The sequence below is a fragment of the Ciconia boyciana genome, chromosome 5 (assembly GCF_034638445.1).
Source record: "Ciconia boyciana chromosome 5, ASM3463844v1, whole genome shotgun sequence".
NCBI lineage: Eukaryota > Metazoa > Chordata > Aves > Ciconiiformes > Ciconiidae > Ciconia > Ciconia boyciana.
Genome location: NC_132938.1, coordinates 1,684,892 through 1,698,279, shown reverse-complemented (window position 1 = coordinate 1,698,279; position 13,388 = coordinate 1,684,892). Strand labels below are relative to the sequence as shown.

Here is a 13,388-nt window from a genome sequence, read left to right as displayed (position 1 = left end):
TGAAGGCTGGAAGCTGTGAGAGATCTTGCGTCCGGCTGCAGCAAAGATGATATCAACAGTCGCAAACGCGGGAAGAAGTTTATGGGATCACATCTTTGACTGGCACCTACTTCTTAAGAGCTTCCCAACTGAGCAGTGAATCTGCAAAGTTGTGGTTGGTCTGTCATCACAGAGCTGTCTTTCTAACTTTTCTTTTCTTTTCATAGACATATACTTGATTCAGATAACTACAGTCCCATCCCAGTGACAAATGAAGAGGTTTATAAGAAAATAGTTGGACAGTTCCCATTCCAGGATGCAGAACTTGAAAAGGTAATCTTGAAATGGGGAAAGCGGCACGGCGTGTCTGCTGGCGCGGGAAAACCCCGCGCCCTTGTGGCAATGAGAACTGCAAATGAAAGGGTCCAAAAAACCCCACCAACCACCAAATAAACCCCCAAAACAAATAAGCAACAAAAAAAGCAAAACAAGGGAAAAAAACAAATATACTTTCTATGTATTACATTTCTCCTGGCGTGAATGAGGAAAGTGCGTATAGCAGTACCTCATCGATTTTGTTTTCAGATCACAGTGTACTATCGCAGCTGAACAGTGCTTGCAGGAGGCAAGAGACTGGAAATATCTGCTGCCGTTGGTATTTTATTCCCATTTTATGAACTGTGTTATTGACCTTTATTTGTTTTAATCTCATATTTAAAAAGAAAAAAAGCCCAACAAAGTAGTATATCCTGGCTTTTGTAGAAGTGTGTGCTTGCAAAACCTAAGTGTAGCCAAATTTGACCTAGCCGGTGTCCCTTAAAAGCCTGCTTGGCCTTCTGCTCCACATCTGGCAGCCAGCGAGCTCCAGGCCTGGTGAACTTAATTAGGACTGGGAGGGGTTTTGATCCAAGTCAAGTGTTTAGATTTCAGAAAGTCTGTGTCCTTCCCCCAAAACTATATCATGGGGTCCAGCTTCTAACAATTACGCTCTGCACCGCCCAGCCATGTGTGTGCTATGGGTAAAAGCTGGTTGGAAAAATTCGGTGTAGGACATCTGTTTCCTCTTGGCTTTTGGTGTTGTAAGCAAGTGCTCACCTTGGGCAGCAACTGTGGGAGGTGACCACGCAAAACACCTTGTGCACGGTGGGAGAGAAAAGCCCAGGAGTTCTCCAATGGGGTTTTTTCATATGAGTGAGGGAGTTGGGAGAGGGAATGAGGGTCCTGTTGTGCTGCCTGCTCCCTCCTAGCTGCAAGTTTCCTTCCAGCCCGTTTCAGACTCCAAATCCCTTATGCACCCGTGTGCCATTTGTAAGTGATTATCTGGTCTTTCACTTGGCTGAAATGTTTATATAATATACAATAAATGCTGGCTTGTTGTTTCATTGCTGGACTTAACTAAATACTCGAATTAATTTGACTGCTTGGAACATGTTGCTGGAAAGCAGTCGTCACTCCTGTTAAATATCTGCTCTTCGACTTGAATTTTCTCCTGTATTTTACAGCAGCCGTTTCCAAAGAAGTTCCCCTTTTCTGAGTTTGTGCCTAAAGTTTACAATCAGATTAAGGAATTCATCTACGCCTGTCTGAAGTTTTCAGAAGACCTTCATCTGAGGTAGGGGATGAGTGTGCTAGTAGTTGTAATATGGAGGTTTTGACTGCATTGAAAGATCTCAACGGGATTAAAATATGAATTCTCTTCCCCGACCCTTCATGCTACTCAACTGCTTGGATATACCGTGTCTAGGCTGGAGGTGGCTGGTGGTCTCCTTGGAGCGGTAACATCCTTCTTGTACAAAGGGCTGGCCAAGTCTTCAAAAATAGCTGCCTTGTGTAGGGGAAGATAGCCCAGAACCATGCTAGTTGTATAACAAACCGAGGGGGCTGTTCCCTCAGAGATGTTTCTGAGTCAGTCGTACTAAACAGATGAATCCGATTATCTCGAGAAAGACAGTGATGTCCACTTGTCATTGGGTCACTGCCTGGTATAACATCTACAACCTCCACACGGCCTCCCGGGGCTGTCCCTTAAGAAGCGTGTTGGCAGGAAAACTCTTGAGGTTTCGATTTGCCCTGTGTGTTAATGAGTTTCGGCTGCTGGTGTAGGGTTTTTATTTTTCTTGTTTCCCATGGGAGTTTATATACAAATGATCTGATCTTTTTTTAAAGCCTCCAAAATATTCCATGTGTTTACCCTCCCTTCTCCATCCCAAGGTGCCTTGATGCTGGTTTTTCCCACGTGTACGTGTGTGAGATTGGAAAACAACTATATTAGCCAGAAACTGCAAGTTGGTGCTTTCTTTTTGCACCCAGTGATGTCTTCAACTTGGTAGAGGTATATAACTGAATAACAAGACTTTTGCTTGAAGGAGGGATCCTTCTTCCCCTCCGACCGTTTGCAGCACCGTACTAGCAAGAGGTTGGACTGTGTGCGAGGTTTCACCTCCCTTGGCAGCGTCATGTCCTGGCCGTGGCCTGACACTGGACATTGCCCAGTGGTGATGTGAAGCTAGGGCAGTGTTTTGGGGACTCGCCAGATGTTTCCGTGCCTACACAAGGCTCTTCAGAGTTTTAATTCTCTTCCTTTGTGTGAGGGATAGTAATTTGGAGAGGCACTTTCTCTCCATCTTCTGCTAGAGGACGTGGTAGCTCATTGGTTGATCTGGAAGCACAGGACGTTTCTCGCCCCACGTTTAATCTCAACCTTTCACTGGTGGCAGGTTGTTCTCTTTGGTGGCTCCCAAGGCTCTTAACCTGTGGGTCACCATTAAACATCTCAGTTTCCAAAGCCGGCAGAATGGTCCAATTTCACACGGATGCTGGTTTCACCGAACCCCACCGTTGGCACTTCCCTTGCGAGTTTTGTGCTCTTCACCATTACGGAGATGATTGGGTTTGTCAGGGAAGGGAAGAAAAGCGTCCCCTTGGGTCCCTCCTCAGGGGTCCCCCTGGACACGTTATTAAAATTCCTTTCGACATTGGATTTTCCAGCCCTTTTTGAGTTGCGGTGTTGGGCTGGGGGAAGGGAGCCGAGCTCTTGGCTTTTCTAGCCAAACATTTGGAATATTTCTCTGAAAACCCCTGTTGACACTTTCTTCATTTCACCCTGACAGCTTGAATTAGGTTTTATTAGGAAGCTTGGCTACAAAGCCGGCAGCAAGTTTTCTTTCTCTTCTCTTTCTTTTTCTTCTTTGGTTGTCATTTACCTTGCACCCTGGAGTGATTGGGGTCAGCCCGTCAGTCACGGGAGGCCTGAAGGTCATGACTACTGCTATGGGATACGGGACATCAGCTGTCATTAGCCCAGACAGTTCGTTTAAATACTCTGCGGTCTTTTCCTGAAGAACAGAGCCTATGGCAGAAAACGTAGCTTGTATTTTTTCTAATATATATTTTTTTTTTTAAACTAGCTCCTTGTATTTGTTGGACAGGAGCGTTCTCCTTTATGTTGATATGCTTGTGAAAGTTATTTTGCTTTTCAAGTATTTGAAGAAAATTTGGAGCTTACTGTGCATTTATAGGGGTTGCAAATTTTTTTGGTTTGGCTCTATTAATATGATTAGGAGAAGGAAAACCTGCTTTATATTTGCAGCAGTTCTGCCTTTGTTAAAAAGCGTTTATTTGAGCTCATTGAGGAGATGTCTTTAAAAGTATCCGCTCGTTGGAAGGCTTCCGCCGATTCCAGTGGAATTTCCCATTTGAAAGATAGGGAATATCTTTGGAAAACAGTGGGTGGAAAGAGGAGATGTCAGCTCTAATCTACCAGGACTTTGTTTGGGTTTGGGTTTGGGTTGTTTTTTTCAAACAAAGCACCAATCCTGAAAGCATTTGGAATACAATTTTTAAAGCGCTGAAAATAATACAAGTACATAAAGTTATTGAAAAGAAAATAAAATAAAAAATCAGAGGCTTGAATACCTAAATCAGGTTGGACCTTTGGAAGCCCGCTTTAGGAGAGAGGAGATAAATGTAGTTTCTTTGAGATGTTATTGCTTCAGTGTTACTGGTGGTCTGTGGTTGTAGACCAAGCCTGGTAACAAAGTTGGGAGATCAAATTGACAGCAGACATACGTAGCGAGCAGACCACACGAAAAATACTCTTAATTTGGGGGTTTTGTTTTCTTCTTGCATATTGAGAGCGGAGATCTGACCTTTCTGTTGAACCAAGACCCAACCTCTACTTCACAGTCAAGAGTTGGCATCATACAACTGGCTGGCACCATTACTCTTTGCTAACTGGCCCCACTGGTCTGGGCACTGGGCCTGGGCTGTTGATGTGAGCTACTACTTGGTTCATCGTTTCAGCTGGGAGAGTCCTGGGCAAGGCAGCGGCTAACACCCATCGCTCCTGTGGTCACCTTCCCTTACCTCTTCTGTTGAACTAAGGAAGATTTGGGGGATCACAATCCAGTGCCTGGTCAAATCCTGCTCTTTTTTTATCAAGGAATGCTTCCATTTTTTTTCCTCACTTAGTGTGTGGACCTCATGGGAAAGGTCGCAGATCCTTCTGCTCCGGTGGAACCCAACCGCAGGGGTTACCAGGCTGCTTGACCCACCATGTAACTAAAGTTACAGCCTGATCTCGTAGCTTATGCGGCCAGCAAACAAAATGAGAATAGAAAACCTTTGGAAATGGTGCTTGTACGCAGAGAAAGCTCGGTTAGACATGCTTTGAAGAAGTAAAAGCAGCATGGAAGTGCTGAGCAGTATTATTAAGCACTACTTGTTTATGCCCTGGAGGCTATCCTGGTTGAGATGTTCCTGCAGCTGAAGTGAGCGATTCAAGCAAACCCTCAGTTCGCAAAGCGTTTGGTGATATGGCAACCTCGTGCTGTCAGCACTGGCTGTGGTGTCGGGCAGAGGCCAGCAGCATCCCGCTCCTGCCAAGAGCATGACTGTCTCGGGGTGTACACGCAGCCAGACAGTAACTGGCTTGTTTAATTTCGATGCTCTGATGACAGGTTGACATTTGAATTAAAAAAAGCAAGCTTTTCCAGCACAACCTATTTGATTCCTGTGTTGGTTTAGTGAGGAAAGCTGACATAATGTCCAAAAGCCCTTGTTTTTCATCTGCGCTTTCTCAGTTCCAGTAGATGCTGGAAGCTCCAGCCACCAGCTCCTCTTCCAACCTCGGCCGTTCCGCACCTCCACCATCCTTAGGGATGGGCATTTTTGGATTTCTCAGGCAAAATCCCGAAAGGGCCACAGTTGCTTGTACAAAGGCACAGCTTTGCGTATCTTTGCTTCCTACGCAATTTTTTCTTTACCCCCTCTGAGCGTGGGTCCAGCCCTTTTTGCTCCCCAGCCCCCTTCCCCAGTTCCCACTCTGCTCTGGCAGCTGCCGCCCCGTGTCACAGGGTTCCTTTGTACCACCCCTTCGCTTTAAATCTCCTTTTTACCATCTGTAGATCATCACAGGGTTAGATTTTATTGTACTTGCTATATTTAACCATGCTATTGTCTGGTGGAGGGGACTGGGGACAATCTGGTTCTTCCTGGGGGATGATGGAGGGCCTGGGGGGTATGTGCATGCATGCATGATGGGTTTTGGGGTTTTTTTTTTTGTTTATCTTTAAGTAAAACCTTATTTGAGAGCCCTACCCATAGTATAAAGACCAGGAAAAATCGTTGGCTGGTTTCTTCTCCCCCCACATTTTGATTTCTGTTCCACACTTTAAAAAACCCTAATGCATCACCTTGGACTGCACATCAAAACCCTGCGAGAAGGAGCCAGGGGGTCCATCTGGGACGTGGGGTGGCCTAGCCCTGATCATCGCTGGCACAGGATGTGCTTCCCCCCTAAGCGGGAGGAAAATAAACTCACAGGGATCAGCGGTGATGATCTAGAAGAGACCCACACTAAGACTTTGGCTGATGACATTGAATTTACATTCTCAGGAGCTGGGTCCTGCTGAGCTTCTGGCCCTGCTCCGCTTGCGTCCAACTGGGAAGGAGACAGTGGTCAACCCTTGACAGGCGTGTAGCTCAGAAAAGCAGACTTCTAAACATCAGGGGAAATATTAGAGAAACCTGTTGGGGAGCGCAGCGTGGTGAGCATCCGCTGGGCGTGCGGGGAGTTGTGCAGCTGGGCTTTTCCTTGGGAAAGCGGCAGCAAGACACGGCTTTCTCGGTCTCACGGAAATACAAGCGTGACTGTGCTCAGAGACGCGAGCAGGGAGCAATATTTGCCACTTCTCCTGGGAATTTGGGGGATTTCAGTGTAATTCTCATGCAGCAGCACAAGGAAGGTCCTGAATCACTTGGAAAATTTAGTTGACTGAAGGATGCGCGGTGCTCGGGGTGGATGGGCAGGTCCAGGGGATGCTGCTGTGACCACAGGTTGCTGTTGGAGAAGACTCAGTCTTGCTTTCCCAAGCTGATGGCGCTGATGGACCAGGGCTTGGCTCTGCATCTGCTCTAACATTAAACAGACACAGAAATTTGGGAGGTGTGAGGTGGACAAGGGCTGGCAGCACCCGTCCCTGCACCGGCAGGCACCCCAATAGCAGCACCCTGAGATCCCCCACCTCGCATGCCGGCGGTGGGGTAACTGCAAGGTTTGCTTTTGCTTCTCGTGTCCATCCTGCTTTGTAATCTGGCCCATTTTTCAGGTAAAACAGGAGAAGGAGCAAAAGGTCACGGGCTTGATTTACCGGGAGCCTTAAAGTTATTAATGCTTCTCAGCCTTCCAGTTGAAAATTTTCTTTGCCCTCAGCTGCCTGTCACTGCGCTGCCAGAGATAAAGCCCCGTGGTGTCAGGGCTAATGGAGGGCCAACGACAGATCAAAGGAGTCTGTGGCAGGGTGGGTTTCCAAAACCTCCATCAGAAAGGAGAGGTTGCACCTTGCTGGTATGCACGTTGGAGGGGCAGCAGCACTTCAGCAGAAAGCCAACCCCCCAAACTTCAGCGATGCTGCAGTTGCAACCATCTGGCAAAGAGCCTGAGCACGTTGCAAGGGCTTCCCAGTCTGATTTAGTTAAAGAAAAAGCCGTGAGAAGGTTAGGGGGGTGTTTTGAGGGTTTGATTTGGTTTTTCCCCCCCATTGCAGGTTTTTGTTCCCTTTCTGAACGTGCAAAACTCCAGCGTTGTGTGCAGGGTGGTGGCTTGGCTGCACGGGTTGGTGCTGACGCTGCGGCAGCTCTTACCCACCCCTGACCAGCTCCTCTAAGAGGAGAGGCTCAAGGATGTAGGTTTAGCACGTGTTAGCCCCCTTCCTTACTGACACGTGCACAAAAAGGCCTGAATTGTTGGTATTTTGGTATATATTAGTATGTCAACGCCTGTAAGCAGTGCGCAGATGATCATGCATAAGGCAGAAGAGGGTTGGGAAGGAGCCTGGGTGATGAGGACTCCAGGTGATTTTCTTTTAATAGAGCATTTTGCAAATCTCTCTTTAAATTCTACTTTTCAGCTCCACCGAAGTTGATGATATGATTAGAAAATCTACAAATCTGCTGCTGACCCGAACGCTGAGCAACTGTTTACAGAATGTCATCAAGAGGAAAAACGTCGGGCTGACGGAGGTAGGACGTGGCTTCGAGGAGACCCATTTCCAAGGCAGGGCGACAGAAGGGGGTTTGGTCCCTTGGAACTCCTTACAGCACCTTTAGAGATGCTGGTTTGGAGCATTATTATAAAATATTTGGTTGGAAAACAATAATGGAACCACACAGCGTAGCTGTATAAAGAAAGAAACACTTAATACTGCAGGAAAGAGGAAGCTTTTTTGCTTTTGCTGTTAGAATTGCCCCTCTCTTGAATTTGCAGAGCATTATATCTCTGAATTAAAGTGGCGGGTATGAGGACTTCAGGGACCACCAGAGAAGAGGCAAGTGGGAGCTAGGAGGGGATGGGGGAGTGGTCCCCCTCTGTAGGTGATGTTTGAGGCGGTCTCAGCACATCGCTACAGTATAAACTCTATATTGGCATTTTCTTTTTGCGATTGATAATTTTTTGTGCACGAAGTCAGGTTTCTGAAAAGTTTAATGCGTGTAAGTCATGGCTGTTTGGGAACGTGTGTGGTACCCAGGGCAGTTTGGATACCTTAGTGGGACCTCTGTGTGCTGCTATGAAATGAGTAGGTATTAATACAGTTGCAGTTGTTTAATTGCCTGCACTATAGAAATGTGTCGTGTGTTCTCTGGGCACCGTAAATACCCTATGGAGGTGAGTTTTGGAGAGTTCAGTGCATTTACAGCGGTATGTATTTACACATGATGCTTCCTCAGCCCTTTATCTCCAAGTCTGGAATCTCTCTGCTCCCTGGGGGCAAATTCCTCTTCTCTCCTGCTCCTCCCAAGCCTCCCTCCACAAAGAGGAATGCAACACTACCCCTGCACTTTCCATCCCCCAAATGATCTTTTCACTGCTGTTGCAAACGTTCCCACAGTGTGATTGAGTGTTGGAAGGACAAACCGAGTGTGATAGTCCCCTCAGCCGCTTTTGCCCAGTTTAGACGGTGTAGATGTTCCTTGTCATCTTCCACGTTGAGTGAAGGTGATGCCTTTCTTTGGGCTGAGAGTGGCTTCTTCCCATGCTTTGGAGCTGAAGAGGATTTTTGCGAGGAAAGCCTACGTAGCAGAACTTGAGTTTAAAATAAAGTATGTCCAGAGACACGTGTTCATCTCTGAATCTCTTCTCATATTTTCGCCCTCTTATTCCTTACCACTTAGCAAAGTACAACTAGCTCCCTCCTGGGGTTATCTCTACCATCAGTTTTTTTCTAATTCAGTCGAAGAAAAACTACTTTGAGCATCTTTGTCCCCTCCTGCTTCTTTTCTTTGTGTAACCATTGACCTGTTTGTCCAAATGGAAGCACGCGGCATTTTTTTTCTGAGTTTCTCGAATCCTTCCCTCTTAAGAAAAGACATTGATGTGACTATGTGGAGCACAGGAATTAAAGGGCACGTTGAAGAGTCCCAGATCATACACAAGCATAGTCCTGGTGGCAAAAGTGATTGCAGAAGATATTTAAGTATGTTGCCTAGCTATCACTTCCCAGATTTAATTTTTTGCACAAAGCAACGCCATCCATTTCTGGGCTCTCTGATGTCATTTTCCAAGCAGTGGACAAGGTAATACAAGGCTGTGTACCAACCTTCGCGGTCTGTTATCCTCTTTAATTTGTTTTTTCATTGCTCTTTTTTGGGACTACCTCTGAGCAGTGGATGTTGAAGTTTGCCACCAAGTCTGGTCCACATAATCCTGGTGTTTTGAATAATCCTGACATCCCTCAACAAAAGAGAGGGAGAAGATGCTACTATTTTTTTCATTTGAATACCCCAACGAGAAGGTCTTACCCCAACGAGAAGGTCTTACCCCTCCACATTCAAGAGAAGATCAGAACTTGAAGGAGCCAGAGAGGGAGCAGAAAAGCTCATAGCAAGTGGTGGAAGAGAATCAAAGCAATCAGGGCCTTCAAGTTTGATAGCTGATCTGGACCAGTAAGTTGTGATGACTAGAGAAGAGGTTTAGGAGGAATTTCACACAGTTGGAAATATCTAATATTTAATTAACTTGAAACTATAGGGAAATATATGACAATCATGATGTCAGGGCTGTCTGACACAGAGAAAGACAAACAAATGCCTGCTGGTTTGAAGGCAAAAATCAAGAACAGAATTAACCCAAGGAATTCAGAAATGAGAAGCCCTCCTAGTTACCTGTGTAATACATTTCAGGGATCAAGTACAAAACAAGAGGAGTTCAAATAGATTGTAATTTGATTTCTTACAAACAAAAACCTGACTGAAATCACCGAAGTGTTGGCTGGAAGGGACCTCTGGAGGTATCTAGCCCAGATCACATCAACCATTGCTTTCTCTACCTGAGTTTTAATTTCTCCAAAACATAGGTCCCACAGCTTCTCTGGGCACTCTGTTCCAGTTCTGCACTACCTTCCTAATGACTCTTTTCCTTCCTAATATCCAAGATGAACCTCCCAAACTGTGACTGTTGCCTCTTTTCATGTCATCTGGCACTAACAAGAGTTGGGTGCTATAATCTTTGTAGCGTTACTTCAATATTTCCATGCCTGCAGCACTCAAATCGGTGATTAATCCGTCTCATTCAGCAGATTTGTGAGTGTTTCAAAATAATTTCTTTAGAGGAGATAACTGCGGACTGCCACACCATACTCCAGCAATTAAATTATATCAGTCCGGAGCATTATAATGCCTTCTGTGTCTCTAAGAGAACTGTTTTGGCATGCTATCTGAGCTAGAGGTTATTTGGAAAGGTTTTGTTATAGCTTATGTTGCACCTTGAAAATATTCACAGCAGTCTGCTTGGAAAAAAGGTATCTGCTTAAGGAATTAATGATGTTTCCAAGTCAGGGATCCTAAAGTAAAAGCCCGGATTGGTTTGCTCTGGATTGGAAATGTTTGTGTTGGTTGACTTCAGCAGAGGCTTTTACTCTGTAGTTGCCTTTAACGTCCCAACATAGTGCCATGTGAAGGCAGCTGAGAAGACAGCATTACGAAAATGGCAGATAATGGTGGGTATGATAACCGAGAAGATACCAGGGTGAGATCTGCTCTTCACCCACACCACCCTCAGGATTGTAGTTTCTTTGTTAAATGCCTTAGTATGATGATGTTCGGTGTCACTCAAGATACAGGTTATTTAGGGTTCATTAGCAGGCAGAATACTTGTGATTTGACATGGCATTTTTTTGTAAGCCTGTTGTATTTGAACTGCGCTGAAACGAGCCCTGACTGACAGCTGAATGTAGGAAAGTCATTAAAAAAAATAATCTTTTGTGGTATTAGTAGCTGTCATGGGAAATGCTTTTCCCCCCAAATTATCTTTTATTTCAGTTTCTGATGTTGTTTAAGGAGGAGAGCCTTTGAGCGTGTGGCAAAGCTTGGGGTGTTCGTACAGCGTCAGCTTTTCACACCAGAAGTTCTTACAAATCGGCGTCCATTAACCTGGCACGTCCCTGGCTTCAGGAGCACCATCTTTCAATACCTTTTTTGCCTTTGCAGCTTGTACAGATTATTATAAATACGACCCATTTGGAGAAATCCTGCAAGTTCCTAGAGGAATTCATAACCAATATCACTAATGTACTTCCAGAAACTGTCCACACTACGAAACTCTACGGGACCACAACCTTCAAGGTGAGAAGGCTGGTAGATCCACCTCCAGAGAGTTGCTGTTGATGTTTGGTTGGAGAGTATCTGCTTTCAAAGCGCGTGTGTGAATGTGTGCATGTAGGGAGCTAAGCTGAGCTGAACGGTAATTTTGTCATATCCTGGGAAGCTTACGCCATCAGACTAGCTTTCGGGTTTGTCCTTCAGAGCATTACTTCTGTCGAAATCGTGAGCCTTTGTAGCCCTAATTTACAGGCTGTGACTGCAGCACTTATTTTCTAAAGGATTAAGCAGCTTTTAAACAAAAGCCTGATTTTTTTTTTTTTGTTTTTTTTTTTTTGTTTTTAATGAATTTTCAGTTTGCTGTTGGAGCGCCATACAGTGTTACACACGTCTGGCCATGAACGCAAGCTCTCCTCTTTCACCCAAGAGGAGAATAGATTTTCAGAACTTACGTTTCTGTATCTTTCCACTCCTTTTAGCATTATCCCCTAAAAATCAGGGCTGGCAGAAACTGCTAGACTTCCCAGTCTTTAAATCATAACCCAGGAGTGTCCACCCAGATACTTTATATGAAGTCTTAAGGCTATAATTTGGTCAACTGCGGGGTGTCCAAATTGTGTCCTGTGGCTAGAGAGCAGGAGATGGGGACAGTGCTGAGGACTCCAGCGATGGTAGGGAATTGGTTAGGTGAGGTTTGCCCTTGGGATAACTCAGCAGGAGAGTAAGGCCCCATGTCCTCAGGGAAGTCCATTTGTTGTCCCTTCTGGCATCGTCAACTTATTTGGCCTAAGGGTGAGTTTTCCTACCCTTATTCTGGAAGGGAGGCTCCTCTGTGGCCCTCCTGCGCCCCATACCTGCACACAGTTTGGTGGGCCTCAACCTTTTGTCCATACGGGACGTTCCTCTCCCATCTCTCTCTCTTCCATCCTGGACTAGATTTGTCCTCCTGGTCCCCAGGTTGCATCAGGAGCAGACACCAGCTCGATCTCACCTACCACTGACCTGGTGGCACATGTCCCACCAGTCTGAGCTAACCTGAGGCTGTAGCAGCCATGTAGTTGCCTACAGGCACTTTGTCTTGTGCCAATTTTAGGGCTAAAGGTTGGGTCAATCTCACGTCCTGTTACTTGTGTAGACTTGTGGTATGGAGACTCCATCCCATGTAACATTGTCTTGTTTCCCAGGACGCCCGCCATGCTGCTGAGGAGGAGATTTACACTAACCTGAACCAGAAGATAGACCAGTTCTTGCAGCTGGCGGACTACGACTGGATGGCCATGGAGCCGGGCAGCAAGGCCAGCGACTACCTTGTAGATCTCATTGGCTTTCTACGCAGCACGTTCGCTGTGTTCACCCACCTCCCGGTAAGCGATCTCCACCGATTTGCTTTCTTTTTCTGTCCGGGGAGCACACGGGCATCTGATGGTGCTGTTGAAACTAATGGTTGCTCAGGCTTTATGGAGTGTGATGCAAGTGGGGCCTTGTACTGTCAAGTGTTACGATAGAACAAATCTATGTCTAAAGGAAGCTATTTCATGTGTTACCAGAAGTTGGGCTTCAGTGAGAGTCTCTCCAAGTATTTGCAAGTCTACTTATACATGAACGAGAGAAATATTGCAGTCCACCATGTAGAAGTAGGATCATAATTCACTAGCCACCTATATTTTAGATATATTAACTTTCAGCTTAATGGACATTCAAGATTTTTTTCAAGAGATGCCAGTATAAGAGTGTCTATTATTTGAACTGCAGATACATTTCCAAATGTTTGTCAAGTCACTGGATGCCTTACATCAAAATGCTGCTCTGCGTTGGAAGGCAGCATATGTTTCTTTCTTTTCTCTTCTGTCTAAAATATGCCTGTGTTTATGCTTATGTTATTGCCATCAAAAAATGTATTTTGTGTTGTTTTTGCAGTTGGCTGAGTAATGTCCCGTTGAATAGGAAAAATATAATCATCAGGGAGTCTCATTTTTGCTCAAACAGCTTTTTTTCCTTTAAATAAGATTTGTCCTGACCTGTCTGGATATATACTTATGAGTATCTTCCATCAGCAGGTATTTTGAAATAGCAAATCCACTGAACACTATATTTGTCCTAAAAGCAATTTCAGATCTTTCTTCTTTAGTGGACTGTTATTTATTTGTTGTTAGTGGGTGCCCAGGATTATAGTACACCGGCGCACACTGGGCACCTTTCACGAGCTTGGATATAAACAGGAAGAAAAGGCTGATCATACACGATGGCAGTTCCCTTCTCTCCGTTCTGCTTGTTTAACGTCGCTGTGATTGCTCTACTGGAAGGATGTTCAAGCA

The 13,388-nt window shown here is 45.4% G+C and overlaps 1 protein-coding gene across 4 annotated transcripts in view; it reads left to right on the top strand.

Annotated features, from left to right (window-relative positions):
- Positions 1 to 13,388, top strand: part of EXOC6B (exocyst complex component 6B) — a 317,684-nt gene that overhangs the window by 189,096 nt on the left and 115,200 nt on the right. For all 4 annotated transcript variants that reach the window (XM_072861634.1, XM_072861632.1, XM_072861635.1 and 1 more), the window contains 5 exons: positions 207 to 312; positions 1,482 to 1,591; positions 7,389 to 7,500; positions 10,963 to 11,097; positions 12,258 to 12,437. In XM_072861634.1, coding sequence (XP_072717735.1) covers positions 207 to 312; positions 1,482 to 1,591; positions 7,389 to 7,500; positions 10,963 to 11,097; positions 12,258 to 12,437 — 643 coding nt within the window. The remainder of the gene's footprint in view (positions 1 to 206; positions 313 to 1,481; positions 1,592 to 7,388; positions 7,501 to 10,962; positions 11,098 to 12,257; positions 12,438 to 13,388) is intronic.